Raw genomic sequence first — 18,762 nt, forward strand, 5'->3', positions numbered from 1 at the left:
TTTCAGAAGGTTCTGGCATAAGACGAATTTTCACCGATTTACTCCGTTTCACTGGAAAGGGAAATAAAAATGCCTGCCCCCGATCTTCGGGCTCAATGGATCATTGAAGTGGTATCCATGTACCTGCAGTATTCCCAGGTTGATATTGAATGCCTGATAGTCGACGGAGGGCAGTACTCTCCCCTGCTCCACAGCTTTTTCGATTGTACCTTGAACCATCCTGCACTCTATTTCTATACACATACAGAAACAGGACAGCTCATAATAGCCTCAGATCCTCCCCAAGCGACAGCAAAGTATCTTCTCTACATGGTTCACAGACCCCTCGGGGATGACCAGGGCTTCTCACCCATTCAAGAGCCCGAGGGGCCCGATGGGCCATATGCCGACCTTACCGATGAGGTTCGGTGTGAAATATCCCAACGCCTTGATATTTCTTTGATTTCTGGCAATGTCCTGAGCTCTCTTGCAACTTCTCTCCAGAATCAGTATTCCCCGCTGGTATCTGCGGGAGACCCCGAAATAATGTTTCAGTCGCGTAAGCTGGCTGTTGCTGCTAGCGCCGCGGATGCACAGCTTTGCTCCAAGTATGTTATTGAGGTCCCCAACTTGGACATTAGCGACCCGCGGGTTGCTGCTCAAGACGCAGCGATCGTTTCAACGGTTCAGCGGCTCTTTGAAGAGTGGGTTCAAGTCCTGCAAGCAGCAATGGAAGAGTATGACCGGCTAAATCCTGCTGGCGACCTTCCGATGGCAGAGTTGGAGAGCTGGCGGAAAAAGTCGGCTCTTCTCTCTAATCTTTACGAAGACTTGTGCTCACCACAGTTCAAAAAGCTCTTTGCTGTTCTGGAGTATTCGCATGCCACTGTATTCAGCGGCTTCAGTCTTTTGCGCCAAGATGTTGCACGCGCCTGTCTGGAGGCCAAGGACAATGCCAGATTTCTTAGCACACTAGAGCGTCACTTCAAGATGATCAGCAGGTCGCCTCTTCCAGCACTTTCAGAAACTATTACTAGTCTTTACGCAGCCTTGCGCATGGTCTGGACTATATCGCGCTACTATAATACGGAGGACAGACTCCTTCCGCTGATGCATCGTATTGCAAAGCACATTACGGCTAGAGTTCGCTCGTCGATCAACATCAAAGAGCTATTCTCCAGTAGCTCTCGGAACGCGGCCATACTTAGTGGATTGGCTGGCCAGAATTTCTACGGCCAAGGTGCCATCGAGGCCCTTGCCACCAACGCCAGCGAGGCCCTCGGCAGCAGTACTTTTATGGATGCTGGGAGACGGTCCTTAACGAAAGTATCTAGCTCCCAGATCATTCCAACAACTTCTACAAGCGATAATTACACTCCCATTGATATACTTCATGCAGCTGGGCAGGTTCTTACCAAGTGGAAGGCCCAGTACAATGAAACTAAGCAGAAGATAGAGGAATCAACAACAGACACAAAGCGCTGGGAGCTCGACAAGCGCGTCCTCTTCGGGGAGACAGATTTTCATTTGGCCCGCGTGGAGACGCTGATTGGTTGCGTCCAGTCCGTCATGGAATTTTCGCAAATTATCTCCCCTGACGTGCAGCGCGTCATAGGGGATCAATCTGGATTACGTGAAGTCAGGAAAGCTATTTCCGAGCTTCCGAGTGAGCTTATTGCGTTTGATCAGAAGATTTGGTCTCCGTCTCACACTACGGAATTTGAAGCGCTCCTCAGTAACTTTAAAGCAAAAGTATCCCAAACGGAAGTTAAGGCTTTCTCATATATTGACAGGTCGTTCAAACGCCTGCGTGATGTGTCCAGCGGTCTCGAACTGGTTAGCCGTCTGAGCCTCAAAACTGCTTCCGACACCTCTGAAGCACGGGGGACAGCAGCTACAACGATATTATCCAACCATATGAGCGGAAAGATCGAGGAGACCCTTCGCCAATATTGCGAGGAGCTCCAGCGATCAATAAAGGAATTTGAGCTCAAAAAGGATCAGCCACCGATTGGGATAGATCTACCTCCACTTGCCGCTAGCGTGGTCTGGGCCCGATCTCTCTTTGTCGCTGTTAAAGAACCGTATAGAATCATGCGTCAATTGGGAGACGACGTGCTAAAGGCTTCTCAGGCTGCCGCTGAAGCTACTGCTCTTTTCAACGAGCTTGCGAGCAACCTCAGGACGTTCGAGCAGAAGCGTTTTCAAGCATGGCGTGTTGATGCAGATGCCATTATCCTGAAGAGTCTTCGCTCTCCTCTCCTGGGTGAAAAACGAATCTTATCTGTGTCAGATCTCAGAAAAGCTAGCCTAGATCCCGATGGAACATTCCTTCCAAAGCTAGTGATACCGAATCTGATGGCAACATGTGCTATGCAAGGGACCGGTCAGCTGACGACAGCTGTTCCGGCAAACTCTAAAGACAAAGTGCGGCGCTCTACAATTAGACAGAGTATACCAGATAGTCTTCCACAGCACGCAGCATATGCTGATATGACGGGAGCCACGTACCTGAGCCCCACAGTCACCTCATTGATCCTCAAGGAATACGGTCTCGAGATGTGCGTGAATTTTCCACCTGAGCTCAATGCACTTATAGACGAGGTATCTGCGCTGGATCGTCTTGGCTTCCGTGTTGGGGAGACCGCACTCAATGTCTGTCTTCAAAAGGCCAAGTACGAGACCCACGCAGAGGGTCTGAAGATGCTTATTTCTAGTTTAAATAGTGCACTCCAGGACTTCCTTCCGTTGGTTGCGGGTTCCACTCCCGCTATGGTGTCAGATATAAAGCGCAAAGCCAACTCCATGGAGCTAATAAGAAAGTCAGTATCTAAGGCAGCCGTTGTTATTCGCCCTGGCTTTGGTCCTCTGAACTGGAACTCACTTTCTGTGGACGACTACCTAGAGCGGGCGCTCTCTGCCTGCTCTGAACTTTCACAAAGCTGCCAGCAGATTCTTAAGACAATCATGCTAATGGAGCAGTGCATAAAGGGTATCACAAATACCCGACTCATCCCAACCCAGGCCGCTCTTCTTCTTGCAGGGGCGTCTACCAATGCTCCCGCCCCAATTACTGAGTCTGGCGCCGGTGGGGCCTCCACTCAGTTGGTTCCACCCGGATCTAACTCATCTGCCGCCGGCGAGCATAAGCCAACCATTGCGGAGATAATGGCGCGTGCAACACAGCTGAAGAAGAAGCAGCAATTAGAAGGGAAGCGGCCAGACTCACCAACAACACTCTTCTTGGCCGCCCTAAAATCTTTGGAGGCGCGCGGAAAGATGGGAACTGAAGAGGAGTACGAGTCTATCCCAACCATGAGCCTCCCTGAGTTTAGCTCTCGTCTCGAAGAGTTTCGTGCCAAATCTCTAATGGGGAGTCTCGAGAAGTATTATTCTCTGGGTCCGCTGCTTGTTAAGATTGAAGAATTGTCCTTCGGCACCTCTACAGGAAAGTGTCCTGGGTTGCGCACGTACTATGAGTATTGGACAAATCGTGTCTATAACGCTCTGGTTGTCATGATAGGAACAGCTCTAAAGGACTTCTCTATCTTGCTTCGTGGGGTTAACACTCAATCTGAGCGTGATTCGGCAAAAAGAAATAGCAAGTATCTCAGAGATAGATACACACCCCTTTTTCAACTCAATCTCAGTCTCTCGTCGCCAGAGATTATCGTTACACCTTCTCTCTCGTCAATTCTCAACACGCTCAATAACCAGGTTGAGCAACTGGTTAAGGTAGCGTGCCCGTTCGTCATCTGGATCCCTGGCAGTATTGCGATGCATGAGCCGGAGCCGGCGACGTCTGCCACAGGGGCTGAGATATTATCTACTGATGAGAACGCCACATCTATTCGCCGCAACGAGCTCTATGGATTTAAACGGAAGACGACTAAGCAGGGCGATGGACAGGATGTCGTCGACGCTTCGTCTACAGAGGAGGTTGTCGTGCGCTCCTACAGCCCAAGAGTCTCTCAACACTCAACCATTACAATGTTGGCCACCCAACTGAAGTCAAAGATCCAGTCTTCCATCCTAGACATTCAGGAGTATATCCGCGCATGGTCCCATTATGAGCAGATTTGGAAATCAAATCGTCTGCCCATTGTCGGCAGGTTTGCTGCTCTTTCGCCCAATGCCAGCACCTTCGACTATGTGCTGAGCTTCTTCACAGCAACAATGGATGTTTTGAAAGATGCTCATAAAGAAAAGATGGCCATATACACCGATATACAGGCAGACACAGTGGAAGCAGAGGCTCTCACTAGCGCCAATGACATGTCCAGGCCTTCACGACCATCTACGACAAATCGACCCGGAAGTGCTGCTAGCGCAAGCGGTAAGAGCACTACCAAAGATACAGCGGATGGAGATCCTCACGATAGCGAGTCGCACACGTCTATCCTTCCCACAAAGAGGCACATGTACCTTTCGAGCAACTACATTTACACTATGTTTAATTTAACTGCAGCCAACGACAACTTGATTGACGCCATACCGATTAATAACAGCATATCGATCCATCCTCCCATTAAGGTTCTTTTTAACATAGCGGTTTTGCATGCAAACAGCCTTGTCAAGTCTATCATTCACGAGTGCCAGTTGTGGCGCGAGGCGATATGCAGAGCCATCATTGAAAAGGCCCGCCCAATGCTGCTGGATAGCTACAACGAGATAGATGAGGAGTTCAGAAATTGCGTGGCACAGGCACGGGACTTAGAGTCCCTCAAGATTGTTCTTTCCACCCTTCGCCGCGTTGCAAACAGGACCATGTCCATGGAGCTAACCTGGCTCGAGCTAGAGAGTCTCTTTGCCTTGCTTCAGGCGTATAATGCAGAGGTGCGGATCAAGTTCGATAAGTCCCTTCTGTCTGGATCTCCAAATCGCGGCAGTCGTGTAGGCAGTCCGACGCGTGGCAGCAACACTAGTCCACAGCTAACAGCTGAGCAGCTTGAGCAGCGTAAGCGTGACGCGGCTCTTTACTCTGCCCTTCAACCATTTGTTCTGGAGTTTGAGAACGATGATCTGGGACCAATCTTAGACCAAACCGACCTAGGCTGGTCCGGCTCGTCTCTCAGAGAACTTATTAATCTATCGGATACAGACCCGCGACTATGCAATGCAGAAATAGGGGTTGCTTTGACCTCTGGCGCAGGTGGTGCAGGCACATCCCTCACTTCATCGCTGGAGAATCTGACAATATTTACCTCTACAGAAGAGGGTGCAGCCGCCATGGCAACCGCCGCTAAAAGCAAGAAGGCCATGAAGACAACGAATGTTCGCGTCTTTGAGCAGGAAATTCAGGCTGCATACGCCATTCGCTCGCGCTGGGCGTCTTTGCTTTCCATCGTGAAGGAGGTAGATAGACTTCTAGTTGAGATAAAGCGAAAGCAGGCAGAGGAAACAACCAAGCTTGCCCGTGTATTTGAGAAGGAAATGCACGCGTTCGTGAAAGAGTTTAACGAAGAGGGGCCGTATCACTATTTGTCTGTTTACTTTGAAGAGGTGGCTCAGCTGGAGCAGGAAGGGAAGAAGCACACTAAGACGCTGACGGATATTCTTGAGGACGTGTTCGAGTTGTACAAGGCAAGCAAGGAGAAGTTTGGCGCTATCGTTGTCAAGAGAGACACTACTATTTTGGCCCAGCGGCTCTTCAACCTAGATCCAATCAACTCTATGAGTCTGACACCTATTGAAAAGGAGCTCGATGCAGAGGGGGCAATCCTAGCGATCTATGATCAGGTTAGGCAAACTTTCAAAGAGTGGGATCGGCTCTACTTTTCGTCTCTTGATCCCTCCATGCTCGAGACAGGATGTGATGGGATGCGCACCACGCTACGAAGACTTCCAGCCGAGTACAGGTCCCACACTATGTATGAGACCCTAGATACTATTCTGCGGAACTACAAAGACTCAATACCGCTATTACAGGACCTCAGGAATGATGCCTTGCGTGCCCGCCACTGGTTGCAGGTCGAACAGCTTACAGGCCAGACGCTCTTTAGTAATGCAGAGCAAGCCCAGAACCTAACCCTCGGACAGCTCACGTCCTTGGATCTTTCGCGGTACACCCAGCAGATTAACGAGATCGTTGTTGGCGCGCGGAAGGAGCTCTCTATTGAAAAGGGCCTCGCAGACATCGCGGAGGTCTGGACAAAAACCCGAATGCCTGTCAAACGCTATGAGAATGCAAAGGGCCAAGACAGAGGCTTTATCCTCAAAGCGCTCGATGACATCTTACTTATAATAGAAGATAACTCCCTCAACCTCCAGTCCATGTCTGCATCGAAATATGTAGCACACTTCTCCAACGACGTACGCCTCTGGGAGAAGCGCCTCTCCATCATCTCGGATGTTCTTGAGGCATGGATAATATGCCAGCGACAGTGGCTTTATCTTGAAGGGATTTTCAGTGGATCTGAGGACCTGAAGGTGCAGCTCCCAGAAGAAGCCAATCGGTTTGAGCGAATAGATAACTCATACCTTAAGCTCATGTCTGAAATAGGCAAAACCAATACCTCGGTTCTTGACGCTGCGCAGGCCAATGGACGATTGGCCCTTCTCAAGTCTCTCATAGCACAGATGGAGACGTGCCAGAAGGCTCTGACAGATTATCTGAACTCAAAGCGCTCTCTCTTCACTCGGTTCTACTTTATTTCAGACGACGAGCTCCTCTTCCTACTCGGCAACAGCTCCGACCCGGCGCAGGTGCAGACGCATCTACGGAAGATGTTCGAGGGCGTCCAGACCTTCCAATTCCAGCGCGGAGGCACCAACACAGTCATTGCGGTGAACTCTCCAGAGGGTGAGTATCTGCCACTCAATCAAGCTGTTAGAATAGATTCGGCGACCATGCCTATTGAGACCTGGATGACGGCCATCGACAACGAGATCAAGAACAGCATGAAACTGCACATCAAGACGGGGATCTTTGACTTTGGAAATAATTACAATTGCCAGACCCGAGTAGAGTGGGTCAAAAAGCACTATGGTCAGGTATCTCTTGTAGCCAGCATGATCTGGTGGGTGTTTGATGCTGAGTCTGCCTTCAAGGATTTGGAGGCGGGTGAAAACATGGGTGCAATGAAGGCCACCGCGTCCAGGTATTCCCAACAGATAGAGAATCTTGTTCTAGAGATACGCAAAAACCTCTCTAAGCACGACAGACTTAAGATCAACACGCTGATCATCGAAGATATGCACAATCGGGACCTCCTTGATAGATTTGTCAGAGATAGCATAATAAGCGCAAGCAGCTTTGACTGGGAAAGCCAGCTACGCTTCTACTGGGACAGAATCCAGGACACTATTCTTGTGAAGCAGAGTTCAAATAGCCCGATCATCTACTCGTACGAATATCTCGGGTTGACCACTCGCCTTGTTTTGACGCCGCTCACCGACCGATGCATCATCACCATAAACACGGCGCTCTCAAACTTCCTTGGCGGGGCGCCCGCTGGCCCGGCCGGCACAGGAAAGACGGAGTCGGTCAAGGACTTAGCCAAGCAACTAGGAATATTCTGTCTGATTTTGAATTGCTCGGAAGGCATGGACTATAAGTCATTTGGTAGCATACTCTCTGGTATCTCTGAGTCGGGGGTGTGGCTTTGCTGCGATGAATTCAATCGCATTGATGCCCCGGTCCTCTCGGTTATCAGTGGACAGATTAAGATCATCCAGGTCGGGCTGATGGCCATGGCAAAGGCGATGAATAGCGGAGAAACCAGTGGTCCAAACGTCGGCAGAATCCATCTAGAAGGGCGAGAGATCGACCTGAAGCCTACATCGTCCATATTCATCACCATGAACCCAGGGTATGCAGGCCGTACAGAGCTGCCGGATAACCTAAAGGCACTCTTCAGGCCGATCATCATGACAAAGCCAGACAATGCTATTATCGCAGAAGTTATGTTTCTTGCTGAAGGCTTTCTCCAGAGTCGTGTTTTGAGCAAAAAGATGACTGTGCTATATCAGCTTGCCAGTGAGCAATTATCGAAGCAATACCACTATGATTTTGGCCTGCGTGCGCTGAAGTCTGTTCTGGTGAATGCAGGAAAACTAAAGCGGTCTGACCCTGATGCTAATGAAGAGCTTCTGCTAATGAGAGCTCTGCGTGATATGAATCTACCGAAGTTCGTCTTCGAAGACGTTCCTCTTTTCATGGGTCTTATTAACGATCTCTGCCCAAACATCAAGCTCGAGGCAGGAGAGACGTCTGGCTCAGAGAGTGGTAAGAGCTCTCTCACCCAGATTTACACCCCTGAGCAAGAGCAAGCGCTTCTTGAGCGAGGACCTGCGACAATACGAGAGGCTGCCTACTTGAGCCTCAAAGAAAGTGGCTACGAGCTTCTTCCCAACCAGCTCTTAAAGGTTGAGCAGACATATGAAACAATGCAGGCTCGGCACTCGGTGATGATTGTAGGTCCCTCACAAGGTGGTAAGTCGGTTATTTTGAATACCTTTGCAGCTGCAAATACAAAGCTCGGATGCAAGACAGTCTTCACCACGATCAATCCTAAGGCAATTCCCGTTTCTGAGGTCTATGGTGTCCTCAATCCAGACACCAGAGAGTGGATTGACGGTTTACTAAGCAAGATTTTCCGGAATATCAACGATCCTAGTTTCTACCTCACAAATCCCATGATTGCAAACGCTGTAGCCACAAATCCTAGTTCTATCCTCGTGCCAATTCTCTTCGATGGTGATGTTGACGCTATATGGATAGAGTCGATGAACTCCGTCATGGACGACTCCAAGCTCTTGACACTGCCCAACTCTGAACGTATAAGGCTCCAGGACTGGTGTAAGCTCCTTTTCGAGGTCTCCGATCTCCAGTATGCCTCGCCAGCCACTGTGTCTCGGTGCGGAATGGTGTGGGTCGATACAAAGAATCTAGGCTACGAGCCGCGCTTTAAACGCTGGATTCGTGAACGCTTTGATAACTCATTGAGTCGCCGAAGCCTTGACGACACAGGCTCTCAACCTAACAGGGCAAAAGATTCTGTGCCAGATGTCGATACAAGCTCTCAGGAGGAGGCCAAGCAGCTTATAATGAGCTTGTATGAGAAGTATATTCCTCCACTTATTGACTACGTCCTCAACGGCGTGAAGCTGAACTCGAGCACTGGACAGATAGAGGTGGTCTCCCCATTGCGCCTTATTTATGCCACATCTGATATTAGCATGGTATCGCAATTTTGCAACATCTTCGATGACATAGTCAAGAAGGCTGAGCAATGCAAGCACGACGAAATTCTTTACTCAAAGTCAGCAGCAGAGGAGGAAGACCCGTTGGTCAACAAGCCTGGTGATAAAGGCGATTCTTCTCAGCCTTTCCGCTTTGCAGATCTTAATGATCCAATGACTCTTGAGGCTCTGTTCATCTTTACCCTTGTTTGGTCTATTGGTGGCCTTATACATGACCAGGACCGGACAAATTTCGACCTGTACCTCCGCGAGCTCTCTGGGCTACCGCTTAAGTCTGGAATCAGCGTTGCAGAGACCGTCTCATCATCCCACCTCCCGGGCGGAATGATAACAGCGAGTGGTGGGTCTACCCTCGGGGCACAACAGACGTCAACCCTTTATGATTTCTACTTTGACTTGAAACGCAACTACTGGTGTCCGTGGAGCCAGTTTGTTAAGCCTTACACCCCGCCGAGCGACGGGAGGTTCAGTTCTATCATTGTCGCCACGCTTGACACCGTTAGAAATTCATGGCTTCTCGACACCATGATGAGAAATGATCGCAACGTGCTTTTCATTGGTGAGTCAGGTAACGCTAAGACGACGATTGCGAAATCCTTCCTCAACTCTCTTTCTCCCGATCACTACATCACCCTAGGACTCAACTTTAGCTCCCGGACGATGTCTATCGACATTCAGGTCGCCCTTGAGGACAACCTTGACAGGCGGTCGAAAGACACGCTAGGCCCACCCGGAGGCCGCAAAATGATTCTCTTCACAGATGAGCTGTCTATGCCCGTGGTGGATACCTATGGGACTATGCAGTCTATCGCTGCCCTGAAGCTGCTTGTAGAGAAGAAGGGTCTTTTTGACAGAAATCCCAAGTCTCTGATGTGGAGGAAGATCTTGGATGTCTATATTCTTGGCTGCCTGAAGCCAGTGGGTGGATCGAGCAATAAGCTTGACCCGCGCTTTGTGTCCAACTTCTCGGTCCTCAACATATCTACACCTATTGAAGACAGTCTGAATCATATATATAATTCTATTCTCGTTACCCACATGAAGGATTGCAATTACCAATTCGATAGCTCAGGAGACCCAGAGAACAATCTCAGGCACATAACCACCATCTCAAAGAAAATCACAGCGGCAACTCTCAGTGTATACAACACAATTCTTCATACTCTGAGTCCAACGCCCTCGCGCTTTCACTACTTATTTAACCTGCGCGATCTGAGCAGGGTTTACGAAGGCCTCTGTATGGCTCTCCCGGAAAAGTTTCCTACCTTTGCATCCCTGGTCAAGCTGTGGAAGAATGAGTTCATGCGTGTATTTGCCGATCGACTGATCTGTCCAGAGGACCATGCTGTGGTGTCTCAGCAACTTACAACGAAGATAGCCGAGTTCTTTGGAGATGTAGAGGGCATTGAAAGCGTTGCAAAGGAGCCCTTAATTTACGGCGACTTCCGCGAGTTGCCTCTGCTGCTAGACAACTACGAGGCAGTCAAGATGGGCGTTGACCCGGAGAACAAATGCTTCAGGATGTATGAAGAGCTGATTGAAGGAAATCCGATTCAGCGTGATGCAGACCCTGCTGTACCAGATGAGGCAGACCAGGGTGCTACTGTGGTGGATAATATAGAGGAACGAGAAGAAGGGGACGGCGAGGAAGACCTCAATGAGGATGGCACGGTCAATTTGAATAGCATGGCCACTTCAGTCGTCGATACAGCTCCCAAAAAGGAGGCTAGTGCAGAGGATGACCCATACCGCCTTGTGCGTCAGCTCGGCCAAATGGGTTTAGAAGCATACAATCGTTTTATGCGGCCTCCCCTTGTGGGCATCGTGCTCTTTGACGACGCCCTCTCTCACTTGGTTAAGCTACACCGCATGCTGCGTACTCCTCGGGGCTCAATGCTTCTTGTTGGTTATGGAGGATCTGGAAGACGCTCCCTCACTAAGCTTGCTGCGTTCATGTGTGGCTACGGGATATTTGAGATTACACTAAGCCGCTCCTATGGTGAAAATGAATTTAAAGAGGATCTCAAAGAGATATATCGTCGCTTAGCGCCTCCGAAGAATAAGGACCAACAGATTGTCTTCTTGTTCACCGATCAGCATGTTGCAGAGGAGAGCTTTTTAGAGTACATCAACTCAATTCTAACGACAGGCTCAGTTCCAGCGTTGTTCTCGGATGATGAGCGCGATGCATTCATAAACCAAGTGCGGGCAGACGCCCTAAGCAACGGGTGCCCCGACACGCGTGACTCGTTATGGTCATATTTCGTCAACTCTTGCCGTGACCGTCTCCACGTCGTTCTTTCCATGAACCCTGTTGGAAACACGCTACGTGTGCGCTGTAGGAACTTCCCTGGCCTCGTGAGTTCCTGCGTCATAGACTGGTTCAGCGCGTGGAACGACGATGCGCTCCGATCGGTTGCTCGCTATGCTCTTGAACTGTCAGATCATCAGAAGCTGGAAATAGTAGAGAACAGCGTCTTTGTGTCTGGGAACGATCCTCAAGGAGAGGACATTCTAAACAACAAGGAGAGACTCGCTGACCTGAAAAAGAAACTGCTGAATAACATAATAGAAACATGCATCATGTTCCACAACCACACAGTCAACCTTTCAGAGACCTATTGGGCCCGTATACGTCGCCGTAATTTCGTAACACCTCGGAACTTTGTTGACTTTCTTACGAGTTATTTGTCGCTGCTACAAAAGCTGCGACAGGACTGTGATGGTGACATCAATCGGTTTTCACAGGGTCTGCAGAAACTATCCCAGGCTGAGTCTGAGGTTACTGAACTCCAGACAACGTTAAACGAACAGTCTGTTATTCTGGAAGAGAAGACAAAGGCGTGCAATGAAATGGTCGCTGCTATTGAGAAGCAGTCTGTGGAGACAGCTAAGCTCCAGAAGGAAGCGGCTGAGACAGAAAAGGAACTGAAGATTCAAGAGCAGGAAATCACTGTCGAGAAGGGAGAGGCAGAGGAGCAGCTGGCAGCCGCAATACCTGCACTAGAGGCTGCTGAGGAAGCACTCAATAACTTGGATCCGTTAGCAATTGCAGAAATCAGGGCTTTCACCAACCCACCCAACGCAGTCCGTCAGATCTCGGAGTGTGTTGTTGTTTTCATGAAGCAGGACACAGACCCCAACTGGCAGAAAGCCAAGAGCCTTATGAGCGGTAATTTTATCTCTGACCTCAAAACCTTCGACAAATCTCTTTTGCGTGACAAGACAGTGAAGTATGTAGAGACCAAGTACCTCAGCAAGAAGGACTTTGGGCGCGAGGTTATCGAAAAGGTGTCAAAGGCAGGCCTCTGCCTCTATGACTGGGTTACAGCCATGGTCAAGTACTACGCTGTAGCGAAAGATGTGGAACCTAAGAAGAAGCGGGTTGCTAAGCTTGAGGAGCAACTTGAACAGAGCTCCAAGGACCTAGCCCAGCTTCAAAGCAAGATCTTATCATTAGAGGAAGACTCCAAACGCCTACGCGATCAGTTGCAGGCTGCACAAAATGAGCAACAGGAGTTGGCAGATAGCGCTGCCCTTATGGCCAAGCGACTCGATGCTGCTAAGCGGCTCATTGCTGGGCTGGGCACTGAGAAGGTACGATGGGGCCAAGCTGCAGACAAACTCCGGGAAAACCGGAGAAAACTCGTGGGCGACTGCCTTGTTGCAGCAGCCAATTTGTCCTACTCTGGTAGCTTCACCTACGAATATCGATTGAAACTTGTCTATGAACACTGGTGTTTAGAAGTTGTTGATAAGCACATTCCATCGTCCATCGAAGTAACAGAGACATATGAGATCGATCAGGAGACTCAGCAGCAGACTAAGAAACGTTTGGTCAACCGGTCCTACAAGCCAGAGCTCTTACTGACTACAGATGTGGAGATCCTGAAGTGGAATAGTGACGGTCTTCCAAGCGATGACCTATCTGTACAAAATGGTGTGCTAATAACGCGAACACCAAAGTGGCCGTACGTTGTCGACCCACAGCTTCAGGTTAACAGGTGGATAAAGGAAAAGGAGAAGGGGTCGAAGCTCATTGTTCGGTCTGTTAATGACGACGACGTTGTAAAGCAACTGGAGCTAGCAATTACCTATGGGTCTCCTTTCCTTCTGGAGAACTGTGCAGAGCAGCTGGATCCGATTCTAACCCCAATTCTTGAGAAGGACATACGCGACTCTTCTGGTCGGAAGTACATCATTCTGGGCGACAAGGAGGTTGACTATGACATGAACTTCAGGCTATTCATGACGACAAAGCTTCCCAACCCGTCTCTCTCTCCCGACATGTTCGGTCTAGTCACGGTGGTGAATCACCTTGTCACCGAGTCCGGTCTCGAGAGTCAGCTTCTGAACGCAGTTGTTCGCCGAGAGAGGCCAGACCTGGAATCAAAGCGAATGAACCTTGTTAAGAACATGTCACAGGCCAACTCCTTGCTGAAGTCTCTTGAGGAAACGCTTCTCAGAGAGCTTTCTTCGGCAACAGGCGTTATAGTTGACAACACAAGCCTCATCCAAACCTTGGAGGAGACAAAGAGCAAAGCAACAGAGCTTCAGGCTAACTTGGAGGTTATGACTGTCACTGCAGAGGAGATCAACGTAGCACGCAACCAGTACTCTGCGGCTGCCTTGCGCGGAACATGCTGCTTCTTCGTTATGTATGGTTTGGGTACGATCAGCGCCATGTACCAGTACTCTCTTCAGGCATTCAACGATATTTTCTCAAAATCCTTGGCAGAAGCCCAGACAGACCCGGTAGTGGAGGTGCGGTTAAACTACATTATTGACAAGCTCACTGAAAATGTCTATTCCTATGTCACTACCTCTCTTTTTGAACGGCACAAGCTCATGTTCAGCTTCCAATTGTGTACGAGCATCATTACCACTGAGTATCCTCCAGATACTATTCCAAGTGCGGAGCTCTCGTTCTTCATTAAGGGGGACATAAGTTTGGATCAGTGTACCGTTGTGTGCAATCACCAATGGATAAGTGCAAGTGGCTGGAAAGACCTGGTGAAGCTTCAGAGTATCTTCAGCTCCCTGCAGATCGACCAAAGCCGTGAGGAGACATTCATAGGAACAGTGAAGGCAAGGAGAAACGACATCTTAGATAATGAACTAAGCAAGAAGTACCCTACCAAGACCTGTGATATCTTCAAGGATCTGCTAGAGAACATCAACAAAACCAATGCGAATGAGTGGAAGGCATACTGGGAGGACGACAGACCGGAGCTTCTGCCGCTCCCAGGAGTTTATAGTGACAACCCTTTCATAACAGATCTGCAGAAGCTATGTATTCTTCGCTGCCTGAGACCAGATCGTGTGTATATTGCGGTGCAGCTCTTTGTTGCCAGCGTCCTCGGTGAGAAGTTCGTGAGCCCACCAATCACTATCTATGAGAACATCTATGCACAATCCAGTAGGTCAACACCCATGTTATTTATCTTGTCGCCTGGATCAGATCCCATCATCGAGATAACTAAGCTGGCACAAAAGCAAGACTTTTACGGATCCCGCTTTAAGTTTGTGGCGCTCGGACAGGGCCAGAGCCCTGTGGCAGAGGCATATCTTAAGCAAGCCATCTCCCGGGGCCACTGGGTACTTTTGATGAATTGTCACCTGCTTCCCAAATGGCTCAAAACCCTTGAGAAGATTCTGGAAGGACCCATGAATGCAGAGCAGGTCATTCAGATGCAGAATCAGATATTTGAGGCAGCGAAGCTGGAGTCCGAGAACACTGGACAACCGATTCCTCAGGAGCTAATAGACAATCAAGTTGTCAATCAAATTAACAAGCAGGTTAACCCCGATTTTCGCATCTTCCTCACCACGGAGCCTACAACCGACTTTCCTCTGTCGATTGTGAGCAACAGCATCAAGGTGACAACGGAGCCTCCGTCGTCTCTCAAACTAAATATGGTCCAAACGTTTTCCAAGATAACAGATGACCAGATAATGGAGTGCCCGTCGCCGTACTTTAAGCCTCTGGTGTACACCCTTGCTTTCTTCCACGCAACCATCCAGGAACGACAGAAGTTTGGAAAGTTGGGATGGAATGTCAATTATGATTTCAACGCCAGCGACTTCACCATATCGTTTGAGATTCTTAAGACGTTTCTAACAAAGACATACCTTGCCGGCAAGGACATCCCGTGGGGAAGCCTTAAGTATTTAATCGGGCTCTGCATGTACGGTGGGCGTGTTTCAGACAACTATGATAGGAGGGTTCTGTCTGTATACATGGACGAGTATCTAGGAGACTTCCTATTTGATACCCACAATCCCTTTAGCTTCTACTACAAAAAGGCAGTTGCGCAGGGTGACACGGACTTTGATTACGCGCCTCCCCCAATAGTATTGATTGAAAACAGTGGTAACCAGGTAGTCGTCCTTACGGAAATGATAACTAAGCTGGTCAAGTACAGCATCCGCAAATATGGTGCCGCTGGCCTTCCAGGGTGGACCCCGCAGATGTCTGCTACTAACGAAGTACACGTCACAGAATACATAAATAATGTTCTCAAGGAAACGACATCTCTTAAGGACTGCTACGAGACGTTCTATATTAATCGCATCCCGCTTTTAACGTCACCACAGGTTTTCGGACTACACAGCAACGCAGAAATCTCGTATCTAGAGACATCTGCACGAGAGATGTGCGTCTGCCTGGCTGAGCTGCAACCACGGAGCGCCTCGGGAGAGTCTGGCTCCAGAGAAGACTATTTAAAGAGCCTTTGCGAGTCCCTCGAAAACCGCATCCCTGGTCCATTTGATATGAGCCAAGCACGAAAGAAGTTCAAGGTCCTCACGCCCACGGACATCGTACTCCTCCAGGAGATGGAGCGCTTCAATATGCTTGTTGTGACCATTGCTAACAGCATCAGCGAACTTCTAAAAGCGTTGGCAGGTGAAATAGGTATGAGTGAGCAGCTGGATAACATAGCGAACTCATTCTTTATCGGTCAGATACCTCAAGGATGGTTAAGGTTTGCACCCCAAACGCTAAAGATGCTTAGCAACTGGATCCAGCATCTGATGCGACGCGCAGACCAGTACAAGCTGTGGTACACCCAAGGAGAACCTGCAGTCATGTGGTTGAGTGGTCTGCACATTCCCGAGTCATATTTAACTGCACTGGTGCAGATCACAAGTCGTATCAAGAAATGGCCTCTTGATAAAAGCTCGCTCTTCACCACTGTAACTAAGCTTACTAGTCTGGATGAGCCTCCGGAGAAGCTGGAGTTTGGGTGCTATGTTAGTGGATTGTTCTTGGAGGGCGCCACATGGGATACAGCGAGAGATTGTCTAGCGTTCAGCAACAAAAAGGAGCTGATAACTCAGCTTCCGTTTGTGCAAATAGTTCCAGCTGAGGCCTCGCGGATCAAACTGCGTGGTCAGTTTAAGGCCCCTGTTTATGTCACCACTGCCAGAACGAATGCAGCAGGCAAAGGCCTTGTGTTCAGTGCCGATCTTTCATCAACCGAGCACGAGTCTCTCTGGGTTCTTCAAGGAACAGCTGTTATATTGAACGATAATTAGTTTATCAACCATCCGTTCGACTCTAAAGTAAATGCTTTATCTACACTTAAAAGAACATCGTTACGCAGCATTGAGAGGGCATCTTCTGCAGTGCGCGACTCGCTGAGTAGTTTTTTCAGAGTTGTCTGCTGGGTAGATGATGTGTGCAATCCTAGAGACTGCACCAAAGTCTCTATAGGCTCAAGAGATGCACTGTTGAGGGCAAGGATAACTAGGCACAAAGTAGCATATCCATCGCGAATGATCGCCTGCCTTCCCATGTGCGTGTCGGTGTACGTGGCTGCAATCTGCTGAAAGACATTTCGAAGATTGTCAAGGCTAATATACGTTGCTGTCGAAGTCAGAAAGATGTCAATGGAAGAATAAAGCATCTCGCTTACAGTTAGTAAGACGATTAGCAAGACATTATAGCTGTGATATTGGTGTAGCGCTCGACCAAACAAGGTGAGGATGCCGGGGGCCTTTGCTGGATCACAGCCGTATTCTCTATAACAGAAACCTGCTGTCTCTCTCATCCAACTGAGGGACAAGAAACCCATCTTATTGATTACAAAGAATATCATCATTGTAGTTGTCTCTGGGTTAGAGGTCAGCCGTGTTCGCAGAAGGTCTACAGCCTCCATCAGAAACTTTGTCTTTGTCTCATAGTCGAATGAAAATCTATCTATGCACTGAGTTACCGCTAGAACCACTACCTGAGGATTTAACATGTTAGTCTCCATCAATGCCAGCGCCAGACGGCAGCCTGCATGTGCAACTGTGTTATCGCTGCCGTTTGCAAGGTTGGAAATAATGGGCGTGATAGTAGGTCTCAACTTAGGAAGATAAACAGAGAGGTCTGGAGAACTTTGCAGGACGTCGGCTAGCCTGTTAAAGCCTATCATGAGAGAACGCTTCCCTCCTGGCGATGCAACGAGATGAAAAATCCTTGGGAAGACATCCTCCAGGAGCTCAGGCGTGTGAAGACATCTGTTAAGAATGACCGTCATGCTGCATTCTATTAGCATACCTGCCCGGATATTGCTGTAATGCTCATCCGGCGAGTTATCAGGCCCCTCTGTAACTTGCATTCTGGGAGCACGCAGGTATCTCCAGATTACCTTCTGAAAAGTGGCAATTGCCTCGGATGGGAGACGAGAAATCTGGGAGCCTAGAAGCTTTATCACTGCAAGCTGAAGGAATGGATTAAGCACTCCATGATAGAAATCGAACGACCGTGGCCAGGAACCTTCTGTAATGTTGTCCCATACATTTAGAAGCTTCATCAGGTATGTGTCAGTAACAAGCTGGGAGTAGTAATCAGTGGACAATAAGCGTGTTGCGAAGAAAACGGAGCCCTGTATAAGTTTCCATGAAAGACTCCCGGACTCAATAAGATCCATATCGTCCTCAATAGCGTGTATGGCCTTAGCAAACGAGACCCTCAAAAATTGACTTTTGTAGTCAGTGAGGGATCCTAAGAATACATAGCAGGGGACAATTGTCTGAGGGCCGCCTTTTCTAAGTAAAGACAGTGCTTCGGGAACAACAGCTTCAATCAAGGATTCTGTTCGTGGCATACTCCTAGCGAGATATCCGAGCATTATTCGTGCTCCGTCACTAGAGCCAGACGTGCTCAGTTCCCTGCAGACTGAGTTAAGGAGAAAGTGTTCCCATATAACTAGCGGCGGGTCTGCATACTCGAGTGCTAAAATCCCCACCACCTTGTCCTGGATGGCGGGCCGTGCTAACAGTGAAGCAGCCATGGGTATAACTTCCTGAATACGCGAGGGGTTATTTATCAAACCCCCGTCGATATTGTCTGAAATCGTGTCTGCCAAGATAAGTTTGAGCAAAGCAGCACGCATTCTACGGCAAGCCTTCTCACTTGCTAGGTATCCAGCGCGCACAATGCGCATTGATGGTGCAACCTCTCTTTCCACAGCCAGGCATCGGTCATCCTTTGACTCTAGATTTCGCACCTGCGAGGTAAAGCGTTCATATAACATTTTATTTTCTGATAGACCATTCCCTGCAGGGACGGCGGTCCGTAAGGAGGCA

General features: G+C 49.0%; 2 protein-coding genes across 2 annotated transcripts; one reads left to right on the forward strand and one right to left on the reverse strand.

The window, feature by feature from the left end:
• Window positions 1–69: 69 nt before the first annotated feature.
• Window positions 70–16,722, forward strand: GL50803_00100906 (IAD-1alpha dynein heavy chain; the record flags this gene model as incomplete). The annotated part of the gene is made up of 1 exon (XM_001704661.1): window positions 70–16,722. The coding sequence occupies one exon, from the start codon at window positions 70–72 to the stop codon at window positions 16,720–16,722; it is 16,653 nt and encodes a 5,550-aa protein (XP_001704713.1).
• Window positions 16,719–18,710, reverse strand: GL50803_0015594 (uncharacterized protein; the record flags this gene model as incomplete). The annotated part of the gene is made up of 1 exon (XM_038045834.1): window positions 16,719–18,710. One exon carries the CDS (start codon window positions 18,708–18,710, stop codon window positions 16,719–16,721), a length of 1,992 nt encoding a protein of 663 aa, XP_037901891.1.
• Window positions 18,711–18,762: the final 52 nt, after the last annotated feature.

This window comes from Giardia intestinalis, chromosome 3 (assembly GCF_000002435.2).
Source record: "Giardia intestinalis strain WB C6 chromosome 3, whole genome shotgun sequence".
Taxonomy (NCBI): Eukaryota; Fornicata; order Diplomonadida; family Hexamitidae; genus Giardia; species Giardia duodenalis.